The sequence below is a fragment of the Hemicordylus capensis genome, chromosome 2 (genome assembly GCF_027244095.1).
Source record: "Hemicordylus capensis ecotype Gifberg chromosome 2, rHemCap1.1.pri, whole genome shotgun sequence".
In the NCBI taxonomy this organism is placed as follows: Eukaryota; Metazoa; Chordata; class Lepidosauria; order Squamata; family Cordylidae; genus Hemicordylus; species Hemicordylus capensis.
The window spans coordinates 235,911,737-235,937,354 of NC_069658.1; the positions used below are offsets into that span (position 1 = coordinate 235,911,737).

At 47.6% G+C, this 25,618-nt stretch overlaps 2 protein-coding genes across 5 annotated transcripts in view; one reads left to right on the forward strand and one right to left on the reverse strand.

The window, feature by feature from the left end:
* The window catches only part of LOC128341972 (zinc finger protein 585A-like), a 40,586-nt gene extending 27,995 nt beyond the window's left edge, over window positions 1–12,591 (reverse strand). The window contains exons 1-5 of the mRNA XM_053288708.1: window positions 11,289–12,591; window positions 10,125–10,251; window positions 9,551–9,636; window positions 8,741–8,867; window positions 2,915–5,282 (exon numbers count right to left, since the gene is read on the reverse strand). Of these exons, the coding sequence (XP_053144683.1) occupies window positions 2,915–5,282; window positions 8,741–8,867; window positions 9,551–9,636; window positions 10,125–10,251; window positions 11,289–11,714 (3,134 nt within the window). The 5' untranslated portion in view covers window positions 11,715–12,591. The remainder of the gene's footprint in view (window positions 1–2,914; window positions 5,283–8,740; window positions 8,868–9,550; window positions 9,637–10,124; window positions 10,252–11,288) is intronic.
* A 23-nt stretch (window positions 12,592–12,614) lies between these two features.
* Window positions 12,615–25,557, forward strand: LOC128341950 (zinc finger protein 420-like). 4 transcript variants are annotated; one of them, XM_053288639.1, is made up of 8 exons: window positions 12,615–12,760; window positions 13,690–13,949; window positions 16,198–16,863; window positions 18,628–18,763; window positions 20,813–20,895; window positions 21,095–21,221; window positions 22,160–22,252; window positions 22,646–25,557. In XM_053288639.1, the coding sequence occupies exons 3-8, from the start codon at window positions 16,438–16,440 to the stop codon at window positions 24,748–24,750; spliced, it is 2,970 nt and encodes a 989-aa protein (XP_053144614.1). In that variant the 5' UTR covers window positions 12,615–12,760; window positions 13,690–13,949; window positions 16,198–16,437; the 3' UTR covers window positions 24,751–25,557. The 4 variants fall into 4 exon arrangements, with proteins under 4 accessions (XP_053144614.1, XP_053144613.1, XP_053144615.1 ...); XM_053288638.1 differs by having other exon boundaries at window positions 16,221–16,863; XM_053288640.1 differs by having other exon boundaries at window positions 16,225–16,863.
* Window positions 25,558–25,618: the final 61 nt, after the last annotated feature.

The window sequence follows — 25,618 nt, forward strand, 5'->3', positions numbered from 1 at the left end:
TTTTATCCTGATGAGCAACTTTGTACAATAAAGTCCGTTGAACTTTCTGAGCGTCTCTCTCTCTATCTCTGTTTGCGTGCCCAGATCCTACACGGTCACTATCTCCAAGAACCAATTCAGTTTGTGTATGATGTGACTTTGCCTCTTTCCCTCTGAGCATGTACAGAGTGCGAAACCAGGTGTAGTTCACAACACCAGCACTTTACAGATCAGTTAGCTAAACGTCTGTTCCAGGCAAATCGGTGAAAAGCATTGTAAGGAACCGGTCCCAGCCAGCTGGCTCACAAGGGAGACTTTTGTTGAGTCAACTCGAACTTACGAAGCTGACTGGAGTTTTAATCTTTAACTTTTAGGGCAAGCAGTTAAAGAAAGAAAAAGGGAAACTCTGGTAGTTGAAATTCCCTGCCACCAAGCCCTCTAAACATTCAGAGATCAGACCATCGGACTAGAGTATTTTAGTCCAGGGCCTCTCTTGAACGGTTTATTGGGCAAACACAAACCTGCTCCCTAAGCGCTTGCCTGCACCTGGAGCTACTGATAGCTGAGCTGAACTCTTAGAGACGCTGTGCACTAGTGGGATTCCGCCTCCCCTTCTTCTGAGTTCATAACCAACTCTGGGAAGTAAAGAAGAAAGGAACAAAAACAAGAAGAACACAGTTTATTCGGTATTACACACTGGTGCACTTAAAAAAGGCTTTGGTTGGTTATAACAATGTTCCAAAAATCACCCAGATCCTTCTTAAAGGGCACACACTGAAATCTTAGTTACAAAGAACAGATATTTAGGAATGCAAAGCACACACAGAAAGCAAAATAACTCCTGACTCAAGGTTTTTCTAAGCATACTTTTCCCTATGCCAGATTCCAAAGCCCATTCTCTTTTGAAAACTCACCAAAGATCCTGATGAGATCAAACCTCCAGCAATCCTGTCTTTCAAGGATCTGTAAACATGCAGGTGAGCAAATTCCATGCTGGATTTCCTGCACCTCCTCACTCTCCTCTCCCACGTTCTCCTTCTTCTTCCCAGCATTCCCAGCATTCTCCCCAGCTTTCCCAGCAGCAGCCCTCATGTTCCACCCACCTGGTGGATTGATTGGTCAGCCCTGGGGGTCGCCAGCCTGTCAGTCAAGGCCAGGGGTTCACTTCCTGTTAGCTCTATTGGGGTTGGAGAGCCTGGTCACTACAAGCATTCTCAAGGATCCAATGGTTGAGCATACAGAAGAACAGGCCCTGCTGAGGGAGACCCAGCATAGCTTCTGCAAAGGTAAATCTTGCCTCACCAAACTTTGCAAAGTTCTTTCAGAGTGTCAACAGGTGATAAAAGTGATCCAGTTGACATAGTATACCTGGACTTCCAAAAAGCTTTCGACAAAAGTTCCTCATCAAAGACTCTTGAAAGAATTTAGCAGTCATGGGATAAGAGGATAGGTTCATGTGTGGATTGGTAACTAGTTGAAAAACAGGAAACAGGATAGAAATAAATGGACAATTCTTTAAATAAAAGGATCTTATCCGAGGGATCTATAGGCCAAATCTGGAGGAAGTGGGAGAAGATGTTGGAGCAAAAGGACAGACGAGCATGGAGACCAAAAGGGAATCTCAGTTTGTCATTTAGGTTCCCTAGAGTAAGGAAGGGTTTGGATCTGTCATCCCCTTGGCTGGAAATTTGGCTGTATTCTTGCTCAGCTGCCCAAGGGGAAAATATGCAAATACTTGCACACAGACATCCCAATGCTTCACCCTAAAAAGAAAAGCGAACGAGAAACCAACCTCCCTCTATAGGATCATACTCAACCCTTCATCCTTCCTCAGTCTAGGAGACTGCCACAACCAAGGTCCTGAGAAATCCCAAGAGGCTGCTGTAGGGAGGTAGGGTGGGACATGTGAATGCACACTAGGCCACTTGAAGAACTACAGTTACAGGTAGGAAGCCTGCCCTCCTCCTGTGCATCACACTTGGGACCATAGCAAGCTTTCCTTACCTGGAAGGAGGGAGCAGCCTACTGGGAAACAGTCCAGAGAACTGAAGCACCATATGCTGCCCATGACAGGGAATAGATATCCAAGGCAAAGTGGTAGGTCTAGACCTGGTCGCTGCCCTGCAGATTTTGTCTAGAGCTGGGCTGCTCAACTTCGGCCCTCCTGCTGATCCGGGCCTACAACTCCCATAATCCCTGGCTATTGGCCTCTGTGGCTGGGGATTATGAGAGTGGTAGTCCAAAAACAGCTAGTGGACCAAAGCTGAGCAGGCCTGATCTAGAGGGATGCCTCTGCAGAAAGCCATGGAAGATGCTACTGCTCCGGTGGAGTGTGCCCGGATGGGGCATGGCAGCGGTTTCCTTGCCAGTGGGTAAGCCAAAGCAATGATTTCAGACACCCAAGCAGAGAGTCTCTGAGTCAAGATAGGCATTTCTTTAGAGGAACCTGCATAGCTAACCAACAGCCTATTCAATTTTCTGAAAGGCTTTGTTCTGTCCACGTAAAGGGCTAGTGTTCTGCGCACATCCAGAGAATGGTATGCCCTGTCTCTTTCTGAGACGGGGTCAGGAAAGAAGACTGGCAGATGCAGTTCCTGAGCCACGTGGAAGTCCATCACCTCTTTGGGAAGAAAGACAAAGTCAGGTCTTAGTACTCGCCTGTCTCTGTGGGAAATCAACTAGGGTGAATATTCACCTTTGACTATTATCGCGAGTGTGGACTCGTTGATGTTTAGTAAGCTGTGACGTCTGCCTGAACCTCTTTCCACACTCTGAGCAGGTATGTGGTTTCTCTCCTGTGTGAACCCTTTGATGGAAAACATGGATTGTTTGATGGGAAGTAAGATTTCCCTTCTGCCTGAAAATCTTTCCACAATCTGAGCAGGTATATGGTTTCTCTCCTGTGTGGATTCTTTGATGGAAAGTAAGGCCTGACTTATTAATGAAGCTCTTTCCACACTCTGAGCAGGTATGCAGTTTCTCTCCTGTGTGGACTCTTTGATGAGAACTAAGCTTGCCACGCTGAAAGAAGCTCTTTCCACAGTGTGAGCAGGTATAGGGTTTCTCTCCTGTGTGGATTCTTTGATGGACAGTAAGGCCTGACTTATCATTGAAGCTCTTTCCACACACTGAGCAGGTATAGGGTTTCTCTCCTGTGTGGACTCTTTGATGGACAGTAAGATTGTCTCCCCGAGTGAAGCTCTTTCCACAGTCTGAGCAGGTATGCGGTTTCTCTCCTGTGTGGACTCTTTGATGGACAGTAAGGACTGACTTATTAATGAAGCTCTTTCCACACTCTGAGCAGGTATAGGGTTTCTCTCCTGTGTGGACTCTTTGATGATAAGTAAGTCCTGACTTATCCTTGAAGCTCTTTCCACACCCTGAGCAGGTATGTGGTTTCTCTCCTGTGTGGACTCTTTGATGAGAAGTAAGATTGTCACCCTGAGTGAAGCTCTTTCCACACTCTGAGCAGGTGTGCGGTTTCTCTCCTGTGTGGACTCTTTGATGAGAAGTAAGCTTGCCACGCTGAGAGAAGCTCTTTCCACAGTCTGAGCAGGTATAGGGTTTCTCTCCTGTGTGGATTCTTTGATGGACAGTAAGGCCTGACTTATCATTGAAGCTCTTTCCACACTCTGAGCAGGTATAGGGTTTCTCTCCTGTGTGGACTCTTTGATGGACAGTAAGATTGTCTCTCCGAGTGAAGCTCTTTCCACAGTCTGAGCAGGTATGCGGTTTCTCTCCTGTGTGGACGGTTTGATGGACAGTAAGGACTGACTTATTAATGAAGCTCTTTCCACACTCTGAGCAGGTATAGGGTTTCTCTCCTGTGTGGACTCTTTGATGGACAGTAAGCTTGTCACCCCGAGTGAAGCTCTTTCCACAGTCTGAGCAGGTATGTGGTTTCTCTCCTGTGTGGACTCTTTGATGAGAAGTAAGCTTCTCACCCTGAGTGAAGCTCTTTCCACACTCTGAGCAGGTATGTGGTTTCTCTCCTGTGTGGACTCTTTGATGGACAGTAAGCTTGTCACCCCGAGTGAAGCTCTTTCCACAGTCTGAGCAGGTATGCGGTTTCTCTCCTGTGTGGACTCTTTGATGGACAGTAAGGACTGACTTATCCTTGAAGCTCTTTCCACACCCTGAGCAGGTATAGGGTTTCTCTCCTGTGTGGACTCTTTGATGAGAAGTAAGATTGTCACCCTGAGTGAAGCTCTTTCCACACTCTGAGCAGGTATGCGGTTTCTCTCCTGTGTGGACTCTTTGATGGACAGTAAGCTTGTCACCCCGAGTGAAGCTCCTTCCACAGTCTGAGCAGGTATGCGGTTTCTCTCCTGTGTGGACTCTTTGATGGACAGTAAGGACCGACTTATTAATGAAGCTCTTTCCACACTCTGAGCAGGTATAGGGTTTCTCTCCTGTGTGGACTCTTTGATGAGAAGTAAGATTGTCACCCTGAGTGAAGCTCTTTCCACACTCTGAGCAGGTATGCGTTTTCTCTCCTGTGTGGACTCTTTGATGAGAAGTAAGCTTGCCACGCTGAGAGAAGCTCTTTCCACAGTCTGAGCAGGTATAGGGTTTCTCTCCTGTGTGGATTCTTTGATGGACAGTAAGGCCTGACTTATCATTGAAGCTCTTTCCACACTCTGAGAAGGTATAGGGTTTCTCTCCTGTGTGGACTCTTTGATGGACAGTAAGATTGTCACCCCGAGTGAAGCTCTTTCCACAGTCTGAGCAGGTATGCGGTTTCTCTCCTGTGTGGACTCTTTGATGGACAGTAAGGACTGACTTATTAATGAAGCTCTTTCCACACTCTGAGCAGGTATAGGGTTTCTCTCCTGTGTGGACTCTTTGATGGACAGTAAGCTTGTCACCCCGAATGAAGCTCTTTCCACAGTATGAGCAGGTATGTGGCTTCTCTCCTGTGTGGACTCTTTGATGAGAAGTAAGCTTGCCACGCTGAGAGAACCTCTTTCCACAGTCTGAACAGGTATGCGGTTTCTCTCCTGTGTGGATTCTTTGATGGTAAGTTAGTATATCCTTAAGACTGAAGTTCTTTCCACACTCTGAGCAGGGATGTTGTTTCTCTCCTGTGTGGATTCTCAGATGTCTGCTCAGATGTGGCTGACTAGTCAAGGATTCTACATACAGAGGGATCTTATTCCTGCTGCTTCCCTTGTGGCATTCTCCTGGGATTGGGATGGAATGCATGTCTGGCCCTTCAGAAGGACTAGTCTGCCTCCTCTTCTGACTCCCTTCGGTTCTCCTTCTCGCTCCATCGGCCGGTTTCTCTCCCTCCCTCCAATCACCTGCAGCAATAAAGAGAGGAACGTGGTGAGGGAGCAACAGAGTCTCACCTCAAGGAGCAAGACCAGCTGACTGCTGTGAGGAGACAAGCGTGCCTAAGAGGCAGTTGAAAGGCAGCTCCTGCTAGAAGGAAACAACCTCCTTTGCAGGGGTGGGCAAACTGGGCCCTCCAGCATTTGCTGAACTACAACTCCCATCACCCCCAGCCACCATTTATCCTGTCTGGGGAAGATGCAGCTGGAGGGCCCACTTTGCCCAGCCCTTTCTAGTGATTGGTATCAACTGGCAGCCACTTGCTCCACGAGATGCATTTTCCACCCTTTGCACACCCTTCTTTGGATGGCTGAAACCTTCTCCCACCCCGTGGATAGAATCACTCCAACTATCCGTTGACTGTCTCCCCTGTCAGATCTATCTATTTATCTATATATCTTTCTTTTTTCTCTCTCTTTCTTTCTTTTTTTCTTTCTTTCTCTCTTTCTTTCAATGCTTTTATTGGTATTACTAGTGTTTTCAAGCCTGTTAAAATAACGGGCACTAGCAGGGGAGAGTCCGCCGCCACCGCCAAGAGTGCCGTCCGCCCCCGCCGTCTTCACCATCTGTCTCAGTCCACCTCCGCGCCCCCTCCCGGCTTCGCCACCTCCTCACCGCGTCCTCCTCCACCCTCTTGCCCCTCCCCCCTGGCCCACGCCCTCTTGCCCTTCCCCCTCCCCTGCCTCACTCCTTCTTGCCCTTCCCCCTCCCCCCTCCCTCTTGCCCTTCCCCTCCCCCCTGCCCCACTCCCTCTTGCCCTTCCTCCCCTGCCCCACTCCCTCTTGCCCTTCCCCCTTTCCCTCTGCCCCACGCCCTCTTGCCCTTCCCCCTCCCCCTCCCTCTTGCCCCCCCTCCCCCCGCCCTCTTGCCCTTCCCCCCCGCCCCACTCAGTCTTGCCCTTCCCCCTTTCCCTCTGCCCCACTCCCTCTTGCCCTTCCCCCTCCTCCCTGCCCCACTCCCTCTTGCCCCTCCCCCTGCCCTTCCCCCTGTTTCATTTAAAAAAAATTTCCTTACCGGCCTTCTGCTCCTCCTCCCAGGCGGCAAGCAGTTAACAGTTAACATTTTTGGAAGCGGCGGCGAAGCAGCAGCAGGAGGTGGCGACTGGGTCCGATGCCGGCCGCAGCAGGCCCGCCACCCCACGCGGCCTGCCATGCCTGCTGCTGCCGCTTGTCCGTTGTTGCGGCCGGCTGCCGGACAGCCACCACTCCCCCCATTTCCACCTTCTGCCCCTGGTATCGGGGCCCACTACGGGCTGCCCATCCGCTGCCGGGCCGGCCCCGCAACCACCAACTGTCGCGCCTCTGCGGCCACCGCCACCATGGGCCCCACTTGCCGCCGCCATCGCTTCCCTGTTGTCCCGTCGCAGCGGCCGCCGCCACCATCAGTCCCTGTCGCCCCGCCACGGCCGGCATCGTCCCCAGTCGCCGCCGCCTCCTGCTGCTGCTTTGCCACCGCTTACCGGGACCCAACATGGCCGCCCGTGTCCCTGCGGCCATATCTTTCTTGGACGTTCTGGGCATGCGCTCTGCGCATGCCCAGAACGGCCAAGAAAGACACGGGCAGGGACATGGGATTACACTAAAGGGCTTTATTATAGAGGATAAGTAGAAACAGAAAGGTTATATCTCTGAGAATCCAATAAAACCACACAAGTTTCCATACAATGTCTTATCCATCAAAACCAAAACATCAGGAAAATACAATAGTATTAGTTGAATCTAGAAAGTCCTTAACTAGGTATCAGGCATCAGTAGCTATCAATAAAGAATCTTGACCCCGTCAAGGGGAAATTAAAAAAGAAAAAGTCTGCCCCAGCAAGACTGATCATCCTACTGTCAGGCAGTCTAAAGAGAAGAGAACCAACCCAACTATGACATATAAAATTGAAATAATACGAGTAATTCAAACGCAGAGCGAGACATCCCCAATGCTCTGTGGTTTGAGCCCAACAATCTTAAAACATGGTGTTACGTATTAATGATTAGATTCTGTATTCTATAGGAGAGAGAGTATAAGTTCCCTTGCTCTAATTTTGTCCTGCATCTGATTTGAGACCTGTATAAATAACAATAATAATAGTAAGAAAACGTTCTTTGAAAACTTTCATTAAGGGGGTTAACTGAGTCTTATAATGTGTATATTTAATAAAATATGTTTTGTTATGTATTATTCTCCAACACTAAACAAAAAGGAAATTTCTAAAAAGCTTGAATCTTCTAGTCTTTTCTGTCCCAGCTGTATTAAATGAGAGATATGTTATATTATCTTATATGTTAAGCTGATGGACTGAAAATCTAAAATGATCAAAGGACATCCATGATTCTAGCCGAACCCAACATGAATTCAGAAAATTTTAAAATTCCTTGTTCTAGCAGAACAGATAACCAGTTTACAACAGTACCCTCTCTCTCACCCAGCAGATAGAATCACTTCAGCTATTCCTTGGCCATCTACCCTGTCAGATCTTTCCAGTGGGTGACATTCAGCACGAGGAAAAGCTCTGCCGGGGAGAACAAGCCGGCGGACCTGCTGGAGAAAAAGGCCCACCACATAGCCAAGCAACTCCATGTTGATCCCTCTCCTTCCTCCACAAATGCACATTCCCGTTCATAGGGACATAGGAAGCTGCCTTGTACGGAGTCAGGCCATGGGTCCATCTAGCTTACTATTGTCTACACAGACTGGCAGCAGCTTCTCCACTGTTCCAGGCAGGACTCTCTCTTAGCCCTCTCTGGGAGAGGTTGCCAGGGAGGGAATCTGGGACATTTTGTCTGCAAGCATGCAGCTGCTCTCCACAGAGAAGCCCCATCCCCAAAGAGGAATCCGACAGTGCTCACAGATGGTGCCCCCATTCTGAGGCAACCCAGGGCGGACCCTCTTTAGTCAAGGGGACAAGGCATGCTTGCGAACACAAGGCCAGTTCTCCTGCAGACCTTATTCCATCCAGGAGGTGAACTCAAGTGTAGGAACGGAATTTCTTCCTTCATAGGGAAAGAAACCAGATCGTTTTTAGAATTCCAGCAATCACAGATCTGTAGGGTGTATCCCTCTCAGCCCCAGTGCAGACAAGGAAACCCCAACCCTAAGGAAAGCGTCCTCTTAGACCACGCCAGGAGACAATCTCCAATCCCTATGTCCACCACCCAACGTAGTGGCAACAGGTTCATGAGGCAACGGCTGAAGGGAACTCACAGTCGGGCCAGCTTGGAAGAGGAGCTGGTGGAGGTTTTGCCATTTGATTGAGGGTTTCAGAAATGTGGTCTTGTAGGCTCTGGTGGCAACCAAACACCTTTTTCTTCAAACAAGGAGAATATCCAAGGAACATTGTCCAGCCACTGTCATCCCCAGAGTTCTTTGCTACAGACTGACAAGAGCAGATATTTCTACATTCATCCAACCATCAGCTGAGGCAAGGAGGGAGGCTTACCCACAAAGGCCAGATGCCCAGAAATCTCCTCCAGGACTTCCCTGTGCAGAGCCCTTTGGCCTGGATCCAGCAGAGCCACCTCCTCCTCGCAGAAACACACAGCCACCTCCTCCAAGACCACAGACTCCTGAAAAGAGCAATACAACATGAAGGTTGGTCACGTGAAGCTGGGGAGAGCTGAGGGGGGAGGCAGGATCGACTTACCTTCCCCACCACAAGTGGAGTTAGGCCAGGGTGCCAATGGTCACATGCGCACTGGAGCAACACTTCTTTAGTTGCCTGAGGTGGGATTGGAAGGAGGAAGTCCTCCCACATCCCACAATGCCCTGTGTGGGCAGTGGAAAGGCAGCCTGCTACAAAGCAGAAAGACTCCTCTCCCTGGCCGCTCAGCAGACAGGGCTCTATGGTCACCACTCCCGGTGGCCATTTGTGGAGCCCAAATAGGACGTACAACCGGGCAGTGAAGGAGGAAGTGTGCACGCGACCTCCTACCTCACTTTTAGCCGGGGTTTCCAAGGGGGGTTACATGGAAGAGGAGCACCAGGTTCGGGAGCCATCACAATGCTTCTCACCACCAGCCTTTCCCGGCCTAGCACTGCCTTACCCAGGAAGGGCTGGTCCTGAGAACCACCTCACTGTATCTCCATCAGTCTTGCCAGGAAAACGGAGACTCAAGGTTCTCCTGGAGGACCCAACATTTCTCTGTGGTTTTCAGAGTCAAAAGGGAGCCCCTTTGACTCAGGCTCAGTGGGGTCCAGAGAGAGGCGAGGTCTGCTTCTCCTCCTGCCCAGCCAGGGATTCATCTCCTACCTGATCCGGTGAGTGCACAGCCACAGTTTCCACTCCACCACCAAGAGGAGAAGGTCCCGGAGGAGTCGCCAGCATCATTTCACTGCCTAGAAGTGGGAAGAGAGTTTGGGCTTGAAGGGCATTTTCCATGGAAGTGGCAGGAGTGAAATCAGTCTGTCTTCCTGTCACTTAGGGCTCCATGCAAAGCTTTGTGTTGGAGCTCTACTCAGGAGGCTCAAGAGAAGCATCTCCAACACACAGGCTCAAGGGAAACCCCTTAGCAGCCCTGGAGTTTCTCAAGGGAGAAGAGCTAAGTCGAAATACACCCCATGCATCCTTACCCAAGCCAATAGCGCAGCACGAAATGACTGGCCTAGCAAGGATAAAGTTGCCGGTTCAAATCCCCACTGGTCTGTTTCCCAGACTATGGGATACACCTCTATTGGCCAGCAGCGAGATAGGAAGATGCTGAAAGACGTCATCTTGTACTGCGCGAGAGGAGGCCATGGTCAACCCCTCCTGTAATCTACCAAAAACAACCACAGGGCTGTCAGGAGTCGACACCAACTCAACGACACACTACCTTTATCCTTACCCAGCGCAATGTGGCCTCCGTCACTCTCCTGCCCGATCCTTCTGAGCAGCAGCTTCTGCCGGGTCACCAACTGAGCTGTCTTGGAATCTGGGAGCTCAGGAGCTGCTTGGGCTAACATCCCATCTGTCTGAAACAGGAGAAGGCGGCAATGGGGGGGGGCAGTGTTAAAAAGGCATTTCCTTGCCTCTGTTCCAATTTCAAAACCCTTTGGGCAGCCACTTCAGAGAGCAAGCATCCCTGGGAATAACCTCTCCTAGTCAGAGCCTCACAGCACAGAAGGCCCTCTCTAGAAGACAACAGAAGAGCTTTGGAGAAAGAGGATAGCCCCTGATGACTGACAACAGCGGCACCTTTAAAAAGGAGAGGACGCCTTTATCCGGAGGGGACGGATATAGGAAGAGAGGATGCTGCCTCGTAGCGAATCATCCGATTGGACCATCTAGCACAGTATTGTCTACACAGACTGGTGGCAACCTCTTCAAGGTTCCAGGCAGGAATCTCTCTCAGACCTATCTTGGAGATGCCAGGGAGGGAACCTGGATCCTTCTTCATGCAAGCCTACAGATGCTCTTCCAGTCCAGGCCCAGCACTGTATCCTCCAGTGGCTCCTTCTTTTTTTTAAATTGTGAGCCATTCTGGGTCACAAAACCAACTTCTTATATATTTTTGTATCCCACTTGGAGCACTTTTGTTAAGAAGTGGGATACGAAGCTGTTCTTGTGGTAGCGAGCATGACTTGTCCCCTTAGCTAAGCAGGGTCCACTCTGGTTGCATATGAAAGGGAGACTAGAACTGTGAGCATTGTAAGATATTCCCTGCAGGGGATGGGGCTGCTCTGGGAAGAGCAAGAAGGCTTCAAGTTCCCTCCCTGAATTCTCCAAAATAGGGCTGCGAGATTCCTGCCTGCAGCCTTGGACAAGCCGCTGCCAAGCTGTGAAGACAATACTGAGCTAGACAGACCAATGGTCTGTCTCAGTAGATGGCAGCTTCCTATGTTCCTATGGTAGCTGAATGATCCTGATAACATAGTCACAGTCCTCTTGCAGCAGTCTCTGAATATGGGTCTCCTAAGATCATCTCTCTGGGCAAGTGACAGAACTTATGAGGACAGTGTCCCACACACTTCCAGCCCCTTGAAACGACCAGCATGAAATGCTCTCTCACCTGCTGCTCTTCCTGCTTCTTCTCCTCTGCCTGGCTCAGGAGGAAACCTTCTGCCAGGGCCACCGCCTGCGAACTGGTCTCCGCTCCACATTCTCTCACCCAGCTCTCCATCTCTGGGGGCAGGATGGTCAGGAACTGCTCCAGGATCACCAGGTCCAGCATCTGAGCTTTCGTGTGTCTCTCTGGCTCCAGCCACTGCTGGCAAAGGTGGTGGAGTTGGCTGCAAACCTCTCGGGGCCCTTCAACCTCCTGGTAGATGAACTCTCTGAATCTCCTGACCTGGACATCTGAGCTGGTGGTGTCTCCTCCCAGGATCTTCTGCACAGTTCTTTCCCAGAATCCCTTATCATTGCCAGACTGGATGGCTGGAGGGCCTTTTTCTGTTCCCTTCCCTGATCCACTCTTTGCTGGGCTTGGCACATCCATGGTCTCTCTAAGCTCAGCTTAAGCTCCCAACACATCCAAAAGCTCTTCTTCCTCTAATGCTACTTTGCTGCCCAGGGCACGAAGAATGTGATAAATCCACCTCTTAGTCACACAACGCACCAGAATTCCAGGCTAATTCCTCCCAGGTTCAGAGCTAGGCTAAGCTTCTTCTCTGCTAGGGTTGACCTGGCACCTTCTGTCTGCAAGCAGATGCTTGACCACGGAGATACAGCCCCAGTTTCCTCAGCTCTTCTTGCCACCAGGAGAAAGATCTCTCTGACCTGATCCCAGAGGGAAGCCTGGCTAGAGAACTCCTTCGACGGAGCCACCCTCTCTCTCGGTCCAGCAGCCGATGAGTCACCTTTCCTAGGCCGGCTGCGACATGGAGAGGCTGCCAGCCAGGGACTGAAGCAGGAGTGAGCTCTGCCAGACTGCTGCCCCTGAGCGGCCGCCCCTCCCACTGATGGACCTCTCTCCTCCCGAAGCCTCCTCCTCTGCCTGCCACTTCCTTCCCTGTCGGGTCCCGGCAGGGGAGGGGTCCCTTGTCGCACCTCAGATTTTCACTTCTTGGCACTCACCGGATTCTTCTCCCAAGAAGCTGCTGCTGCTGCTGCTGGCGAGAATTAGAAAAGCCAGACGGGACGGGAAGCTCCTGCTTTCAGAGCCAGCCTTGCGACTCAGCTGGCTCTCTAGGAAGCGCGACTCTCTTCCCTTGCCCAGCGGTCCTCCAGGCCGAGGGGAGGAGTCACTGAAGCGGGATCTTCTCAGGCAGGGGAGAGAAGCGGGGGCGGGGCGGAGTCGAGAGGGCGCCGCGAGACAATCCTTGGCGGGTTCCATGGGCATGGCTGAAAATAGGGCAGCTGCGTGACGTCACTCCGGGGGGGGCAGCCTCGGAGGCTGCGGGGCGTCCACAGCATCTTTTCCCTTGCTGGAGAATGCAGATGGGGTGTCGTCGGGGTGCGGGGCGGGGGGAATGCAGCAGGGTAGGCGACGGTCCGGTGTAGCGACGGTCTTTCCTACTTCTCAACGAACCCTTAGCATGCTCAGTATGTTCAAATGAGGCTCTTTTTTGTTTTCTACCCAAAACCCATCTCACTCTTTCATTCCTGCTTAAAATAGCGAAGAAAGGCAATCTAGGTTCTGCAGAAAAACATCAGATGTTTTTAAAGATAATGAATTGCATTGTTCAAAAAACCATTCCCAGCATCCTGTTTCTGATATTGTTCCCGAGGAAGAGTTTCTGAAATTACAGGGCAAAAGTCTGGGCAACTTAGTGGCTACGAACAGGGAGACGGAGCTCAGTATGTTCAAATGAGGCTCTTTTTTGTTTTCTACCCAAAACCCATCTCACTCTTTCATTCCTGCTTAAAATATCGAAGAAAGGCAATCTAGGTTCTGCAGAAAAACATCAGATGTTTTTAAAGATAATGAATTGCATTGTTCAAAAAACCATTCCCAACATCCTGTTTCTGATATTGTTCCCGAGGAAGAGTTTCTGAAATTACAGGGCAAAAGTCTGGGCAACTTAGTGGCTACGAACAGGGAGACGGAGCATGAGTGAGGCGAAATGCATTTCGGTGTGGGTTGTTAGAAGGGTAGGAGGAGAGTGTGGGTGTGGGTAGTAGATTGATGAGAAATGGGACGTAGGTAGCTCAGCTGCCGTATACTGAGTCAGACTATTGGTCTATCTAGCAAAGTATTGTCTTCACAGACTGGCAGCGGCCCTATCTTGGAGATGCTACGTACTGGATGCTTTGGTAGTTTGTCGGTTCAATTTAAAAAAAACAACTTGTCCTATTAAAAAAAAATCACCCAGAGGCGTCCAATTGAATTTAAAATGACAAGTCAAGGCAATCATTCTTTGACTACATTGAATAATTTCCCCCACAATTCCGGCCTGGTTCTCATTCCCTTTTTGGCTTTGATAAAATCCTGAACTTGGTTTGTTGTTTGTTTGCTTTGTTTTGTTTTAAAGACTCTTTCAAAAGAAAGAGCAGCCTCCAAACTCGGAAAATCATGATGTCCCCGTCTTGCATTCTGGGAAAAGTCACTGCAACGGGTTAAACGAAGAGAGGCGCGAATCTCAGAGAGAGACCGGAGAAAGAGAGCGGTCCCAGAAAACGTCACTTCCGGGTCCTCCATCCCGCCCACCTCCCGCTCCGGGCAAAGAGTCGTTTGCTTTTTCCGACGGGCTGCCCGCCTTAGCCGCTTCCTCCAAGGATCCAGAGCGTAAGGGTACGTGGGGTGCCGCCTGGGCACTGACTCCTTAGGAAAGGAAGAAAGGGAACGAAGGGCAGAAAAATGCTACCAGAAGACCAGCTCTCCTCTCCTACTTTCACGAATCTAGCTCACATAACCTGTTTGAAGGAAGCCAGTCCTGGTTTCTGGGGAAGTAGCTCAGAAGCAGGAGCTCTGTATTATCAGTGTTCCTCCCCCACCCCCTCTCCCCCTCTCTGCATGTGGGGTGCAGGGAAGCCTCAAGACCTGAAATGGAGGGAAGGAAATGCTAGAGGGACAGGGTAGTGGGCTTTGGAAAGACCTGGGAAAGAGAGGCCAAGCTGCAGGGAGGAGCTCTCTAGCACCTGCTTTGCATGCAGAAGGTCCCGGGTTCAGAGCTGGCCTTATGGTAGTGAGCATAGCTAAGCAAAGTTCTCCTTGGTTTGCGTTTCAGTGGGTGACTATATGTGAGCACTGTCTGCTGTAAGCTATTTCCCTTCGAGTAGGAGTTCCCAAGCTATGGTGCTCCAGTCGTGGAACTACAACTCCCATGATCCTCAGCTACACTTTATTGTAGCTTGGGGTTATGGTTGTTGTAGTTCAGCAACATTTGGAGTGCCACAGATTAGGAATCCCGGCCTTGGAGGATGGGACCACAGCACAGGGGAAGAGCTTTTGCCTGCAGAAGGTCCTAGCTTCACTCCCTGGCTTCTTCAAGACAGGGCGGAGAGAGACTCCTGCCTGGAACCATTGAGAGCCACAGCCAATCAGTGTAGACAACACTAAGCTAAATGGACCAATGGTCTGCCTTGGTATAAGGGCGCTTTCTATGTTGCTAGTCCCTGCTAGCCTCTCCAGGTAGCAGAATTGGGTAAAACCTCTGTTTGAAATCTAAGACATGCCTCCCACTGCTGCGCAGGAATGACTGGGCAAAAAAGAGTGATGGTGCAGTCAAGTCTGACTGATAAACCTAGGATCGATTCCTAGGTTGTGGAACGTGCTCCCTGTGGATAGAAGAGGATTTTCTTCCTTGGAGGCCTTCAAGAGAACCTTAAGGACCCATCTTTTTAGCCTGGCTTTTAATGATATCTAGTTCTAGTTTTAAATGAGTTTTAACCTAGTTTGAATGTTTTTGATTTTAATTGTTGTATTATGTGTTTTTTGATTAATATGTAAGCTTCCCTGAGCCACTTAAGAACATAAGAACTTAAGAACAGCACTGCTGGATCAGGCCCAAGGCCCATCTAGTCCAGCATCCTGTTTCGCACAGTGGCCCACCAGATGGAGGAGAGCTGGTCTTGTGGTAGCAAGCATAACTTGTCCCCTTAGCTAAGCAGGGTCCACCCTGGTTGCATATGAATGGGAGACTAGAAGTGTGTGCACTGTAAGATATTCCCCTCAGGAGATGGAACTGCTCTGGGAAGAGCAAGAAGGTTTCAAGTTGCTTCCCTGGCATCTCCAAGATAGGGCTGAGAGAGATTCCTTCCTTCAGCCTTGGAGAAGCCGCTGCCAGTCTATGAAGACAATACTGAGCTAGATAGACCAATAGTCTGACTCAGTATATGGCAGCTTCCTAGGTTCCTATGCCCCTGGGAAGCCCGCAGGCAAGAGCTGAGGGCATGCCCTCTCTCCTGCCATTATTCGGCCACAACTGGTATTGTGCCAGTTGTGAGGGAATAACATCCTGCCTCTGAACCTGAAGGTGGTCTATTGACCTCAGTAGCCTGTGATAGACCTGTCCTCCATGAATTTGTCCAAACCCCTTTTAAAGCCATCCAAGTTGGTGACTTCCACCACATCTTGTGGCACTTTAGGAAGGGTGGTATATAAAATTGAATGAATGAATGAATAAACATACAAACCCAAGTGGGGCATACAGCTCATTTTCTACAACCCAGAAAACCTTCTTGCTCTGCCTTTGGAGCATGTCCCAGTTGTAGGAGGAGGACCTGAGCAGAATGAATGTGAGGGGTGGGGACACATTGAGGGTAATGGGCCATAATTAGCAATGTTAATCATCTTTAATAAATTAAGCATTTAAACTCTTGAAATCGTATCATGTAATCAATCAACTATTGATAAAGTTCACAACCCTGATGAGAGGGAGAGACAAGCTTCCATCCCATCAGGTTAAGGAGGAAGGGGATTGCATGTAAAGGTTCTTGATTGTGAAATGGAGAGAAGAAAACAGGAAACATTTTGTCTTCCTGTTTCCATCAGTTGTCTGAATCAAATGTTGAACTGTCTGAGCTTTTGAATTTCACAGAACTGTCTTCACTTCCCTTAAAGAAAGAAGAGAGAAGCTTCGCAGGGAGAAGCTGACTTTCAACGTAAATTATATGCTTGCCCGTAGACTACAATTACTTCTACCACCATGAGCAAAGACTCCTGGGCCTTGGATGTCTAAGCAGTGGTCATCTCGCACTCTTCTTGCCCTGGCAAAGTAGCATTAGAGCAAGGAGACATTTTGGCTGTGTTGAGAGCTTCATTTGCACACAGAAAGAAAATGGATTTGCAAAGTCCAGCCACTAATAAACCCAGGAATGAAGAAGAAAAGGGCCCTCCAGTCATCCAGCCTGGTAGTGATGGAGAATGCTGGGAAGATGCCATGCAAAGGGTCCTGGGAGGAGAGAACACCCGCTCAGATGTCTGGCGCCAGAGATTCAGGCAGTTCTGCTACCAGGAGGGAAAAGCCCCCCGAGAGATTTGTAGCCAACTCCACAGTCTTTGCTATCAGTGGCTGAAGCCAGAAAAGCTCACAAAAGCTCAGATCCTGGACCTGGTGATCCTGGAGCAGTTCCTGACCATCCTGCCCCCAGAGATGGAGAGCTGGGTAAGAGAATGTGGAGCGGACACCAGTTCCCAGGTTGTGGCCCTGGCAGAAGGTTTCCTCCTGAGCCAGGCAGACGCTAAGAAGGAAGAAGAGCAGCAGGTGAGAGTGTTTTCTTCTTGTGGTTCCCAGCAGGTGATATCCTAAAAATACAGGATATATAAAGTATGGGATGATATCCTAAAAATGCCCCCAGTTGCCAGCAAAATTGCTACATTTGCAGTAGAAGCTGCAGAAAGGCAAGGAATGCATACAGGAGCTGCGTCAGCTTCTTCCACTCCTTCTACTTCCCCACTTGGTAAGTTTTAAAGAAGCATCTGAGAAACCCCGATCTGGTCCCCTTCTACTGATGCTGATGGAGTAATATCCTGGTACACAGATCTTCATGATCTTGCCTGCCAAAGTCAAGGTTAGTAGATTGCGGGGCTTGGAAGGAGATGTAAGCATAGGAGGAGACCTAAGTTCACAGAGATTCAAGACTGCTGCCCCCTTGGCCTTCGCCAGCCCTATCCAACACACAGCCTCTGTTGCCAGCAGGGAAGTGCCTCTGGCTCTGTTCACAGCCAAATTATCTCTTTCCCTGGAACTTCATCATCCATGTGTCTTCTGTTGTCCCCAGAAGGGCCTTCTCGACTGGGACTCCCACCGTTGGGATACTATCCCCGTGGATGCCCAACTGGTGTAGGCCTGAACCAGACCGAAGCCATGTTACCTTTCGTATATTCTGTCTGTGTAAGGGGGGCCTAGGGGATTCCTTATAAGGAGTTGCTTTTCTGTGCCAAGGAGGGCCAGGAGAGACTAGATAAGGTGGTGATGAGGTATTCACCTAAAAGAGTACATGCTCAGAAGTTAGCTGGAAATTTACAGAAAGTCCAGACAAAGGAAAGGGGCAGTACCTATGCACCATCTCCTAGGCTATAAGTATGTCATGGTTGTAAATGATCGGGGTCTTGGACTTGAGCGATAGCTGCCAAGACCTTTGCTACTACCGTATAGAGCAAAATAAAGCCTTTTAAATCCTTCTCGGCTGGTGACATGTTTGGCTACTGACCCAGAAAAGAACCTCTCATTGTTGGGCTACAACACAACTACTCCCTGCTCTCATGTCTCTGGCACCAGGCAAAACTCTCTTTGTCATCTTAGTCACTTATAAAACATTGCCTGGTTTCATTTTATTCAGCCTTCTGATGTGATTGTTTTGAACTTTGAAACTACTTTCAATCTCTTTGAATTGGCTGCACTGAAATACTTGTACTGAAGGGGTGGGAGGTAAATCCAAAGGACCACCTGCTCGACAAGATCAACAGAGGGGGCTCTGCTCTGGTGGCCGATGGTGAGAGAGTCTCGGTTGTCGAGCACGCGGGACAGGGCCTTCTTAGTCATTGCCCCCAGGCTTTGGAACACTCTCCCGGCTGGCATCCACTCCTCAATCTCCATGTCAGCTTTTAGGAGACAAGTCCTGTAAAGACATGGCGCTTCACACAGACTTTTAAATGAAAGTATTGTTTTTATTGCTGCTGCTTTGTGTTTCTATATATTGTTGTTTGTAATGGGTTTTTAAATTTGTAAACAGATATTATTTTTCATATTTATATTATCTGTACTTTTGTATTTTAATTATGCATTGTTTTAATTATATTCATTCATTCATTCATTCGATTTCTATACCGCCCTTCCAAAAATGGCTCAGGGCAGTTTACACAGAGAAACAACAAATAAGATGGATGAACAACAAATAAGATATTGTAAACCGCGTTGATATTATTTTAATGAAAAGCAGTATATGAATAGAACAAATACATAAATGTCATCAAAACAACTGAATTCATTTCTTCCATAACCCATCTTTGCTTTCTCCTGTTTCAGACACGGGAGATGTTAGCCAAAGTGGTCCCCGATCTCCCGATGAAGGAGCCTTTTCTGTCTGACACCAGGCAGAGGCCGCTGTTCAGGTGGATTGTGCAGGAGGAGGAGGAGGAGGATGGCGGTATCACCTCTCTAGGTAAGGGTGAACGGGGTTATTTTTACTTGGCCTCTCTCTCTTGAAATCCGTGGACTGTTCTATTTCTTTCAGCCTGTGTGTGGAAGATACACCTCTCTAGCCCCTCTCATGTGTTCAGCATTTTCAGAATATCACTCCCAACCAGAATTTGAATTATGCCTAAAGACACTGTGGAGATAGACTGATTTCACTCCAGCCATTGAAATGTAAAATGCACAAACAAAACCCCTTTCAGCTTAACATGTTGCTTTAAGGGCCTTCTGTGTTCACTCAAGGTCCAAAATACTGCTCAATATTAATATTACTTAATGCTTATTAATATCAGGAAGCATAATTTAGGCAAGATGGATGTGGAATGGTATCTTCTTTTATTTATTTATTTATTTGATTTTTATACTGCCTTTCCAAAGTGGCTCAGGGTGGTTTACAAGTAAAACAAAACCAATTAAAATCAGTAACAATTAAAACAGAAATTATAAAACTATGTAAAACAACAACAATTAACAGTGAAAACATCATAAAACAACAATTAAACAATCAGAACGATTAAAAAACCCTGAAAAGCAGGTTACAACATTAAAACCAAGTACAACTATTTAAAAACCATGGAAGGCCATTGCAGGGTTGCAATGCGTTCTATGTGGGCCTGCCTTTGTACGTAGTCCAGAAACTTCAGTTAGTTCAGAATGCAGCAGCCAGACTGGTCTCTGGGGCAATCCAGAGAGACCATATTATGCCCGTTACACTGAAACAGTTACACTGGCTGACAATATGTTTCCAGGCAAAATACAAAAGTGCTGGTTATTACCTTTAAAGCCCTGAATGGCTTAGGTTTGAGTTATCTTAGAGAGCGCCTGCTTCTGCATGATCCCCACCGCACGTTAAGGTCATCTGAAGAAGTCCGTCACCAGTTACCACCGGTTTGTCTGGTGGTGACTCAGAGGCGGGCCTTCTCTGTAGTTGCTCCTGGCCTATGGAATGCACGCCCGGCAGAAATTGTTATTTGAATCCGTTACTGTCTTTCAGCCTGGTCTTCCAGGATTTTTAAACTGCTGTAAACTGTTTTAAAATTGTTTTAAATAGTTGCCCTGGTTTTTCCAGTGTGTTAAAAATTATTTATTATTATTAATAATAATAATAATAATAATAATAATAAAAAATTCTGTTTCTATACCTCCCTTCCAAAAGTGGCTCAGGGCAGTTTACACAGAGAAACAACAAATAAATAAGATGGATCCCTGTCCTCAAAGGGCTCACATTCTAAAAAGAAACAGCTGTTTGAATGTTTAATTGGTTTTATTCTGTTTCTACAGTTTTGATTTTAATTGTTAACTGGGTTTAATTGTTTTTATTATGTTGTAAACTGCCCTGAGCCAATTTGGAAGGGTGGTATATAAATCGAATAAATTTTTATTTATTGTTAAATTGTTAAGGAAATCCCAAGATAAATAAATAAATATCCTGTATAATCTTAACATGTATATGAAGCTTGAGGCAGATCAGTTAGGTGGTTTACAAGTTAGCCCACCTCCCCCACGAAAGTTTATGCATCTGCCATCTTGAATTATGGAGCAGGACGTCATCACAGAACATGCTGTTGAGGTGTCCCTTTGTGGCACTACAGCCGTATCAAATTTGGTGCAAATCGGTCTGAGCATTGCAAAGTGATTATGGGACATAGCCCCCATCCCCACACATAGCAAGGAGATCTCATAAGACTACTCCCCAAGAGGAAAGTAGGCTAAAGTTGGCAATCTGTCAAACTTCTGGAATCATTTGTCCTATAAAGAAGCCATTCCTTAGCCTTTCTACCTCAAAACTGGCATGGGGCATCCTCAGTCCACCTCTCCTATACTGCAAAGTTTCAAAATTCATCAGTTGATCAGTTTTCTAACTACAAGCTATAGCACCAACATCCTTCCTCATTTCTGATCAGAATCACTATGGTTCCTCATAATGGCAGAGTCATTAGAATCTGTCTCATCTTTAACATAGAGCAACAAAGAGAAAGAAACTATCTTCCTATCTCTTTTTTCCCCTCCCTCACAGGTAGTGGAATGAAACTGGCAACTCCTAGGCCTTCTCTTCTTGGTGACAGTGTGGAAACAGTTGCTGTGCAATCACCGGATCAGGTAGGAGAAGAATCCTTGGAGAGACAGGTGGGCCTCGCATCTATCTGGACTGAAAGAATGTCTCTCTTCCCTTTGGCCAGAAGCTACCCACTGGGAAGACTCTGAAGACCACGAAGAAACACTTGCATCTGACAAGAACCTCCAGCCTCTGTGTTTCTTGGAATAACTCTTTAGAGAAAATGCTTTATCTATCTTTCAGGGTCCAGTGACCTTGAAGGAGGTGTCTGTGTGTTTCTCCAAAGAGGAGTGGGCTCTGCTGGATCCAGCCCAAAGGGCTCTGCACGAAGAAGTCATGGTGGAGATTACTGGGCACCTGGCTTGGTTGGGTAAGGCTCCCTCTTTCCTTTGGTTGTTGGATGTGGAAAGCAGGAATGGCTGCTATTGGCAGACTGTATTAATGCAAAGTTCTTATGGAGAACCTCGGTGGCTGCTCCCGTGTTCCTGTTTTGATTCTTTTTTTTAGAGTCCCAACCAGAGCCTGCAAGGTGACATACATAAAGCTCTAAAAATAATGGTAAAACACTCCCATTCTCCTCTTTGAACTTGGCAGTGTGAGCTAGGTATGTGAACGGATGTCACTCAAATAGATTTGAATTTGAATTTAACTCGAAACGATGAGAATTCAAAACCATTGGAGATACTCTAATTGATTCAAATCTCCCACAGTCAAAGCGAATTTGGTAAAATTTGACCGAATGCGATTCAACTATGGGCAAATTTGAATCAATATGAACGAATCTCCACTCGCTTCAGTGGTTTTGAACTCGATTTGATTCATATTAGATTCAAATTTGAATCTATTAGAGTGAGACTTGTGCACATCCCTAGTGTGAGCTTGCTTCAGCCCTTACGTAGTAGCCCTGTTATAACCACATTTGGTGGTGTCAGATATGGATACTGGAAGCTTCTTCTTGGTCTAAGATGGAGTTATCTCCAGATTGGAATTTCCCTGCACTGTACTGCAACTGACATATCTGGCTTCCTCTCCACGGCTACCTTCTTGGGACTATTTCAGGGCTTGCTGAGGAGACAGCAGCCATTTCTGGGAACAAACAGAATCTTCGAGGCAATAAACCCCACTTTCTCAGTCCCAGCAATGCTTCATCCCAGAGTGTCAGGATTCAGTCATCACTTGCCAACCCTTTTTGTAACTTCATGTGGCTGAGAGCAGAAATGGAGTTCAGACAGCTTGGCTTGGGTTCTCTGAATATTTTGTTGCAGATGGAACTGCAAGGATTATTTTGTTTGCTTCTTTTCTCCAAAGGAAGACTTTCGGCTCTCAGATGTGACCTCACCTCCTGGCTGAAAGAAGATGATCCATTTCTGGAGGTTTCCAAAAGAGGAGAGAGATCATCAGGTAGCTGCATTGCTTGGTGGTGGGATCCTGTGTCAGGCAGATCAGGCTATGAGTTCTCCTGGCGAGCCGTTCGTTCAGCTTAATGTCATCATCCGCATTTGAGAGAGATGCCAAGGGAAACGGCCAAGGAATACTTGCAAAGATTCTATGAGTGGAGTAAGAGGGAGGCAATGATAGAAAAAGTGCCTCCAAACTGTGCTGGGAATGCCACATCTTATGGAGCAAATGGCTGTCAGTTATTGCCAGTCAACACAGGATGGTTAATAAGAGTCGGGATTTGCCTCCACTATAAATCTTTTCTATGGTCTTATTCGCACAGCAGTTAATTGGGTGTGTTCCCTAATTTGGGGCTCGGTTCCCTCCACTCCAAATTTTCTCTCTTTATTCCTGCAGATGATATAAAGGAGAAAGAGAAGGAGGACGAACTACAGATAAAGAGAACTGAAATAAAACAGGAGAGGAGGAGAAAGACCTCTGCTTCTGAAGGGACAGACTTGGAGGCAGTTTCAGCCCCGGAAGAATATCATAGAGGAGAAAGAAGGAGAGAGAGATCTCTACATGTAAAGATCTTATCTGGTCAATCACATATTAGCAGACAGCACAGAATCCATACAGGAGAGAAACCATATACATGCTCAAAGTGTGGAAAGAACTTCAAACGCAGAGAAAGCCTTCCTAGACATCAAAGAGTCCACACTGGAGAGAAACCATATCATTGCTCAGAGTGTGGCAAGAGCTTCGTCCAAAGATCAGGACTGACTGTCCATCAGAGAAGCCACACAGGAGAGAAACCGTATGCATGTTTAGAATGTGGCAAGAGCTTCAGTCGCAGCTATAACCTTACTTCCCATCAAAGAATCCACACAGGAGAGAAACCATATCAATGTTTGGAGTGTGGAAAGAGATTCAGTCGCAAAAATAAGCTCAATTCCCACCAAAAGGTCCACACAGGAGAAAAAGCATATAAATGTTTAGAATGTGGAAAAGGTTTCGGTGACTGTGATAAGCTAGCTTCCCATCGAAGAGTCCACACAGGAGGGAAACCATATACATGCTTAGAATGTGGAAAGACTTTCAACCGTAGCTATAACCTTACTTCCCATCAAAGAATCCACACAGGAGAGAAACCCTATCAATGCATGGAGTGTGGAAAGAGATTCAGTCGCAAAAATAAGCTCACTTCCCACCAAAGAATCCACACAGGAGAAAAAGCATATAAATGTTCAGAATGTGGAAAATGTTTTAGTGACTGCCATAAGCTAGCTTCACATCAAAAAGTCCACAGGAAACTATATGCATGTTTAGAATGTGGCAAAAGCTTCAGTCATAGCTATCACCTTATTTCCCATGAAAGAATCCACAGGGGAGAGCAAGTATATATATGCTCAGAATGTGGAAAGAGTTTCAACCGTAGATATAACCTTATTTCTCATCAAAGAATCCACACAGGCGAGAAACCCTATCAATGCATGGAGTGTGGAAAGAGTTTTAGTCGCAAAAATAAGCTCAATTCCCACCAAAGAGTCCACACTGGAGAAAAAGCATATAAGTGTTTAAAATGTGGAAAGAGTTTCAGTGACAGTGATAACCTAGCTTCTCATCGAAGAGTCCACACAGGAGGGAAACCATTTACATGCTTAGAATGTGGAAAGAGCTTCAATCGTAGCTATAACCTTACCTCCCATCAAAGAATCCACACTGGAGAGAAACCGTACACATGCCTGGAGTGTGGAAAGAGCTTCAGTCACAGTACAAACCTTATATCGCACCAAAGAACCCACACAGGACAGAAGCCCTTTAAGTGCTCAGAATGTGGAAAGAGCTTCAGTCACAACACAAGCCTTGCTTACCATCAAACAATCCACACAAGAGAGAAATCATACTCCTGCTCAGAGAATAGAAAAGGCTTCAGTGACAAGGCTGAAGTTGTTCTCCCTCAAAGAATCAATCCAGCAGAGAAACCATATACATGTTCAGACTGTGGAAAGTGCTTTAGTCGCAGTGATAAGCTTTCTTGCCATCGAAGAATCCATACAGGAGAGAAACCATATCAGTGCTTGGAGTGTGGGAAGAGCTTCAGGCAGAGCACAAACCTTACATTGCATCAAAGAGTCCACACAGGAAGTAAACCATATAATTGCTCAGAGTGTGGAAAGTGCTTCAGTCAGAGCACACACCTTGTATTACATCAAAGGATCCATGCAGGAGAGAAGCCATTTACATGCTCAGAGTATGGGGAAAGCTCCAGTAAGAAAGCTGTTGTGACCTTACCGTATGCAGAACCTGAGACCTCCTCCTCGGAGCAGATGCCAGTCCTTGCAGGAGTCAGTGGCACCAACCAAGATCCCGTGGGGACCATAGCCCTTGAGGCGAGAGCTAGAACCTTCCCTCCTGTAGAGTTTTCTCTCAAGGAGCCTCGGATCTTGGTTGATCTAGCACCACCCCCCTCAGGATCCCTGGCCCTGCTCAAGGCACTACTCTATGGGTCCCAACCTTAGGAGAGTTGCCAGGTCAAAGGCGGAGTCCGGTACGGCTGGAGCAGATTGTGCCAGAATGCACAAGGCCTCCCTCCCCTCCGGTCTGCTCTGGAGAAACAGGAAGCAAGCTACGGTGCAGAGCTTAGATTGGGATCCAGTTAGATCCACAAAGGAGTGGAGTTTCCTGTTCTCCTTACAGGCTCCTCAGTGTCAGCTGGGCACTTGCTGGTGCAACAGCCCTACTCTGAGAGCTTGTTCAGAGCCAGCTCCCCAGACTCTTGCCCTAGCTCAGGGCTGGGCAAGCTTGACCCTCCAGCAGTAGTTGAACAATTTATTGTGGCTGGGGATGATGTGAGTTCAACAACAGCTGGAGGGCCAAGTTTGCCCACCCCTGCCCTAGGCTCCACCTCAGTTCCCTTCTCTTGTCCCTCATCCCAGTCTTTTCTTCCACCCGGCTATCAAACTCAGACCTGTTTTCCCTTTGCCCAAAACACTGTGCTGCTTCATACTCATGGAGATGAGACAGAAAAGAATAATTGGGGAGTGGGGCAACCTTTGGATAAAGGGGTGAGACGCAATCACTGGGAGAACAGACTAAAATCTTTGTGACTTTAGAGTAGGAAAGAGGATGACTGTGGGAAGACAGGTGAGATGGTAGTAAAAGTTATGAATGGTGTACAGAAAGAGGAGTTTTTCTTTCTCCTGTATAACAGTTGATTTCATTCTCCTCCTCCTCCTCCTATGAAATGGTTAGTGGTTGGTTACCTGTTTAATGATAATATAATATAATATTTAATAATGTAGATGACGATAAAGGATTTGAAGTTATCTAATGGAACTGATTGTTCAGGACCAAGAAAAGTTCTTCCTGCAATGTGCAACCAACTTA